The 7162-nt window shown below is 41.2% G+C and overlaps 1 protein-coding gene across 1 annotated transcript in view; it reads right to left on the bottom strand.

Moving 5' to 3' along the window:
• Zfpm2 (zinc finger protein, FOG family member 2) overlaps positions 1–4377 on the bottom strand; it is a 337351-nt gene extending 332974 nt beyond the window's left edge. The window contains exon 1 of the mRNA XM_005381999.1: positions 4234–4377. Within this exon, the coding sequence (XP_005382056.1) occupies positions 4234–4377 (144 nt within the window). The remainder of the gene's footprint in view (positions 1–4233) is intronic.
• Between the last annotated feature and the right edge of the window lie 2785 nt (positions 4378–7162).

The raw sequence follows: 7162 nt of genomic DNA, 5'->3' as shown, positions 1-7162 counted from the left end.
CTTTTGCCGCTGAGCTAAATCCCCAGCCCCCCAGCCTGGATATCTTAGCAATTAACAGAGGTCCTATTTCAAAAAATAAAATTAGATGCCCAAAATAAAAGAACCAATAAAAAATGGGCAATTGAAGTGGACATATCAAAGAAGTCCAAATGGCCAATAAATACATGAAGACATGCTCAGTATCTCTGGCCATTAGAGAAAATGCAAAATAAAACAACACTGAGATTATAAATCTATCTGACCCCAGAAAGAATGGCCATCAAGAAATCAAATAATAGGGGCTGACAATTTGGCTCAGTGGCAAAGTGCCTGCCTGGCAAGCACAAGGTTGTGAGTTTGATTCCTGGTACCGGAAGAAAAACAAAAAAACAAAAAAACAAACAAAAAAAGAAATCAAATAATAACAAAGGCTGGTGAGGTTGTGAGGAAAAGGAAGCCTTCTACAGTGTAGGTGGAAATCTGAACTAATATAATCTCTATGGAAATTAGTGTGGCAATTCCTCAAAAACTAAAACTTGAAATTCTATTTCACCCAGCCATTCTCCTTAAAGGTATCTTCCTAAAAGAGTTAAAGACATCATGTTACAGTGACCCATGCACACATGTGTGTAACAGCACAACTCATACTAGCTGAAATCTTGGAAGCAGCCTATATGTCCATCAGCAGATGTATGGATAAAGCAACTGTGGTGTTTCTATACAGTGGAGTACTACTCTGCCATAAAGAAGGATAAACTTGCACCTTGAGGCCGTAATGTTAACTGAAATAAATCAGATGCAAAGCTTCAATATCACATGGTTTCTCTTCTCTGAGAAGCCCAAGGTATAAATAAAAAACAAAGTAAAAGAAATAATAGGAAGCAGGGAGACAGATCTTTCTCAGTGGGAAGGGGATCAGGAGATGGAGAGGGGGAGGGGAGGAGAGGGGGGATAAAAGGGGAATTAAGATCTGTAACGCACATGCACCAACTCTACAGGATGACTGCAAAGCATTATGTCCTACAACCAGGCACCAGTATACAAATTTAAAATTACAAAAAAAGAGGCTAAAGGAAAGACGCACTGCCTCCAAACACCAAATAAAATCAAATGGAGCAAGGGCTGGCTCTGCGGCTCAGCACGCAGGCCCTGGACTTCACCACAACTGCAGCAGCACTGAAGCAGGTGGTGGAGGCCACTCGCTGGCTTGGTTTTGAATGTTTTGATCATTTCACAACCTGTGGCCAACTACGGGAAGGTCCAGTAGAGGATGCAGGTTCAGCTGATCTCACTAGGATGAGGTGAGAGTTCCCAATGTTCACTTCTCCAGGTCCCATGCACAGCGACTGAACTTTGCCCCGTCTTTGGAGAAGCACTGAGGGAAAGGGGAGTAAAGGGAAAGGTGGAGAAGCTGAACAGACTCATCTAATGCACAGCTGGGAAGAGGAAGGGCGGGCAGGAGAATGCTCTGCTCACCCTGTGCCACTCCCAGGCTCCACGCTGGATCAGGCCGACCTTTGGCTCAAGCAGCAGAGAGCCTAGGGAAGCCTGTGGAAACCTAGCTTCTCTCTGCATTTGGACAGGAGAACGGTGGACCCATCATCCCCCTGGGCCCCTGTGTTACCCTCTACTCTGTGACTAGTGTTCCTGTGGATTGGATCCACATGAAGGTTAGCCAACAAGAAGCCTTTCAAGGTCCCACTCCCAAAGACCAAGCAGCTCAGGGATGGGCCCAGGGCCAGCAGCTTTGTTCTGTACTTCCAGATACTCTGAGAAGATCCAGGGGTCTGTCTTCTAGCTCCGTGGGGAGGGGAAGGGGGCAGGCCTGAGTCTCAGCACTCCCAGGACAGGGTGACAGGCAGGTGGCACAGCCCACCACCTCTCAGGTCACTGTGTGTTTTCCCATTCCCAGTCCACTCTGCCAGTGGACACTGACCTAGTAGGGAGTGGTGTATCCCTGACAGAAAATGTGACTTGCGAGTGCTGTAGGGCCATTTCTGACAAGCACTAGTGTCCCCATCTAAAGAGACATGTGATCTCACGCTGGCTGCTTTTTCAATTCTTCGGACTTGGGAATTATCCAGGGACCACACAGAGGACTGACTCAGGGAGACGCTGGGCCGGGATTCCACTCCCAGAGCTCTCTGGAGACTTAACTGAGACACAACTGCAGCAGCCCTGAAGCAGGTGGTGGAGGCCACTTGCTGGCTTGGTTCTGAATGTTTTGATCATTTCACAACCTGTGGCCAACTACGGGAAAGGTCCAGTAGAGGATGCGGGTTCAGCTGATCTCACTAGGATGAGGTGAGGGTTCCCGATGTTCACTTCTCCAGGTCCCATGCACAGCGACTGAACTTTGCCCCATCTCTGGAGAAGCACTGAGGGAAAGGGGAGTAAAGGCAAAGGTGGAGAAGCTGAACAGACTCATCTAATGCACAGCTCGGAAGAGGTTTCGCTGTATTTAGCACAACTCTAAGTAAGCTTAGTTGGCCTACCTGTGGCAAAATTCCTGAAGAACTATACAGAAAGACAAAGAAATCATCTCCAGAGTCCTGCTGTGCCAATATAAAGACTTAAAAAGTAAACTTGTCGTTACAGTAAGGTCTTGTCTATCTATTATCTAGGGTGATCAAAGTGTAAGACTTAGCAAACAAAAGAACATGCAGATCACTAACTCAACCATTAAAGCTTAAGCAAATTTAAAACTAAAAAAAAATTAATGTATGGATGAAAAACTTTCTAAAATTGTAGCGCTAATAGCATCTATTTTCCGTAATACAGAAGTGCGCTTTGGACTGAATGGAGACAGAAAACCTCCCCCCAAACCCCGTGAAACTGGAGAGTGCAACAGCACCCCGCACAGAACAGGACAGAGCACACTTTCATTCTAGAAAGAATCTGGTGTTCTTGGGCTGCCAGAATCAGTTACATATCCTCTCTGGGCTGTTCCACTTGCTACTGTTCATGGTAGAGCACAGGGACTATGGAAAAGTCTGCATTTCACCAATAAGCACAAAAGTGCCCTCCAATGACCAGCTGTCCATATGGTCACAATGCTGGTCCCTCACAAGTCAAGGACATCACCAATCTCGCCCAAGGAGGAGTGAACAACCTGTGTATCTCTCCAGCTGTGCCAGGAAGCACTACAGACACCCTTCCCTCTCCTCCTCATAACCTCTTCCTCTCCAAGAAGAGACAGGCCCAGGAAACAACACAGCTGAAGGAGACCAGAGAAATCCAGAGCCTGGCAGGGTCTCTTATTCAATATGTTAAAAAATATATTTTAAGAGCACCCAAGACTTGGGAGTCAGAAATTGAAGAGAAATTTGGAACATAAGATAAACAATATATTATTGGCTAAAAAAGGCAAGCTTTTGCCTTTCTCCGTCAAAATATTTACTTTATAAAATACAATAATATTTTTTAAAAATCAGCTTCATGTTATTACAAAGATTCCTGAAGGAATTTTTCAGTTAAACCAAACATACAATAAAAAGACTATATGATAAAAATCAGAGTGACCAAAATGAAAGAATAATAATAAACATAATTATAGCATACACACACTTGATGGTGCAGAGAAGTTAAGTTAGTGATACTCATGACTCATCGTGATAAACAGCCTGAGACTGCAAGAAAACGACAAAAACAGATGAAAAAGATGAGAGGTGGACAGGGAAGGCCAGAGAAGACTGTGGCCAAGCTGCACCCACTGACAACAAACAATCTCACATTCAAGTAAACCTAAACAATGCCGAGTTGGTACTATAATATAAAGAATTTGGGCATATTAAGAATTTCCAGGCCTAAGGAAAGCCCACCTATATTAGATTAAGAAAAACAACCCAAATCAGTATTTCATACTAGCTTTATTTTCAAATAGCAAGAGGAATCATCTTTCTACCCCAAGTACATCTTTCCATCCCGTAAAGTAAGAGCCTGTCAAATAGATGGCTAAAACCAACAAAAATCATGAAAGACAGAGAGAGGAGAGAAAGAAAGAAAAATATAAGAGGAAGCTAGCAAAATGTAGGGACAGGTTATGGGAGAATACTGCATTCAATAAACTATGAGATTTATGTGCAGAGCTGACCAAAACACCCTCAGACCTTGTGTTAATCAGCTTTTCATCACTGTGGCCAAACATCTGAGAAAAACAACTTAAAGGAGGATTTATTTTGGCTCTCGGTTTCAGAAGTTTCAGCCCAAGGTTGGCCCTTTGGTTTCTCTAGGCTTAAGGTGAGGCAGAAATACCATGGCGGAAGGGCTGAGACAAGAGGTTGCTCTGCGCGTGGCGGCCATTAATCCCACGTCAATCACCTTCCGGAAGTCCCACCCAACCTGGGCCCAGGAGACCTCTAGGCGCATTTCACTCTCAACCACAGCAGAGGCTGCCATGACAGGCGTCAGCTCCGTAGTCCTTAGGGTACGATGCTGCCTCAGTTTCAGAGAGATGAATTATTAACCATTGGGAACAAGAGAACTATGCTCAAAAAGCAATTTTCAGGGAACACTGAAACTTGCTAGAGACAAAAATAGTTTTTAAGAAGTCAAATTACCAATAAAAGTTTGACCCTCAGGGGTCTAAATGCTTATTAAGACTAAAATAACAAATCAGAATATCAGAAAATAGTATAAAAGAGGAATTGAGTTGTAACAAAGAAAATGAATGCAGATTAAATCAACAGAGAATAGAGAAGCAGAGGTGAAAAGAAGCCAAAAATAATTTCAATTCCTCTCTAGAAAGAGTTAAATTGTTTGCATTTTGACAAATAGGTAAAAATAAAATTTCTAACATAAATTCGGTAACAAATATGCCATTTAGTAGAACTTCCCCACATTTAAAGACATTAAAAGCAACCAATAATAACATTCAAAAGGACAAAATTAGGGTACAAACATTAGGAATACAAAAAAGGATACAGTCTCTATGGAGATAGATAACTGAGCAATTTTAAGATCAGAACAAAAACAAAAGCCTATTAATTTTTCCATTAGATAAATACTGTAAAAGTTATAGTTTTTCAAAATGAGAGCAGTCAAAAATTCATCAGTCAACATAAAAGGAAATACAGGAAGACTCATAATATTAGTATCATATAATATTTCAGGAATATGCCAATGAAAGTTATGGTATCTTGGTAAAACAAAAATCAATGGCAAGGGCTGGGGATTTAGTTCAGCGGCACAGCGCCTGCCTGGTAAGTGCAAGGTCGTGAGTTCGATTCCTGGTACCAGAAAACAAACAAACAAACAAACAAAAACAATCAATGGCATCACTGCTGAGGGGAGAATCTGAACAATCCTGGATCACACCCAATGTCGCACTGAAGAAACAAAACGAAGATGAGGACTAGATATACTGTGAGCACCATAATCAACCCCTCACGCACAGCATCAAATGCTCTATGAGGCCATTCTGTTTCTATAAACAAGAATCAATTTTACAGGTGTTCTCTCTAAATTTTTAGTTTTATTGGTACACACATCCAGCATGGGAAGCCGGTGCATGAACACACAACACATTTTAATTTTTTTCTGCATCGCCTTCCTCTCTGCTCCTTTCCCTCTGTTTCTCTTTTGCAAAAGCTCTCCCTGGCTCCCAGTACCTTTTATTTTGCTCTTCAATTCCTTTCTATTTTAGGTTTCTCATATACGGAAGCCACACGCTATTTAAGGTTGTCTGTTTGATTTACTTCACTTAAGATGATGGTCTCAGGGAGCTCTTAAAGTCTTTACAAACACTGACCAAGTATTAGGAAGTCCAAAGCTCAACAATGCCTTAAAGTCAAAATCTACTATAATGAGATTCAACTGGAATTTAAATACCATTTTCATAGTATTTAATAGTATGTATTTCATACCATTTAATAGTATGTATTTCATACCATAGCATTTCATACCATTTTTGCTAAAAAAAAATTACTATCTTAAAATATGAGCGGGAGTTTGTCTTTTTTTTATTTTCCAGTGGGAATTGAACTCAGGATCTTGCACTTGCCAGGCAGGTGCTGTGCTGCTGAGCTATATCCCTGGCACTATCTTAAAATATAAGTGATGTGTTTTTAGTAGACTGAGGTCAAACACTGTCTTCTTTTAGTTTTCTGGCTTGAGGTCACTTAGGAGAGGCAGCAGAGGGCAAGGAGAACTCAGAGGGGTGTCCAGGTGCCTGAAGGGCCATGGGGACCCTGGAGGTGACCCTGGAGCAGATGGCCCCAGAAGACGTCACTCAGGAACAGGCCACAGAAGCAGGTTTCCACAGGACGTTTCCATAGACCAACCTATACGGGTCCTAAGGAGAGTGGGGTGGGGTGAGGGTGTGAATAAAAGCTGGCTCCTCCTCTACAAAATAAAAAGCTTTGGAAACTTATTAGACAGAATAGCCAACATCAGTAAACTCTGAATTGTGGATAAAACAGATTTTTTAAAAATCAAGCCAAACATTATACCAATAAGCTTGAAAATACAATGAAATGCAAGCATTCTTTTTAAAACCTTACTATGCTTTTAAAAATCTAAGGTAGGATATCAAAATGGAAAAGTGGTTGAGGGAAGAATTAAGAACTTACTAAATAATCATTACATATTTATGTAAAGATCAAATAATTTCAAAACTTAGAAACTGCTAGGATTGATTTGCACCAAACATACAAAATCTAATGAAAGTATAAACACCTGCACACTATAACCATGACTGCATATCTCATCTTTAAAAGTAAAAATTAAATACTATAAAGATGCTGGTAACCTCCCAAGTAAGTATGTCCTGGATTTCAATTTCCACATTGTTTGAAAATCAAGGTTTCCAAGTTCTAAGAACTTGGAAAAATGACTATGGAGCTGACAGTCAAATCAAATCAAACTACAGTGAAGGGAATTTTCTATAAACCTCACCTGTGAGGTTAATCTGCAAACTTTAAATAGGACCAGTGGGACTGAGAATCAGCGTTCCTAATTGTACTTAATTTTACTTAGTTAATTTATATTTAAATATCTATATGTGACAAGTGGTTACTATATTCATCCATCCCCAGATCGTCTGATAAATAAAGAGTTACGAATTGCAAACAAATACTTGGAGCCAATTCAAACATATTCCCGAAGTCTATACACCCCAAACATGTGACAGAATCAGCACGATGAAGCGTCATGGAGGACTAACGATCCGGTACTAAAACAAACA

Source organism: Chinchilla lanigera, unplaced genomic scaffold (genome assembly GCF_000276665.1).
Source record: "Chinchilla lanigera isolate Chin_1 unplaced genomic scaffold, ChiLan1.0 scaffold00016, whole genome shotgun sequence".
Taxonomy (NCBI): Eukaryota; Metazoa; Chordata; class Mammalia; order Rodentia; family Chinchillidae; genus Chinchilla; species Chinchilla lanigera.
This window is presented reverse-complemented; position numbering and strand designations above follow the sequence as displayed.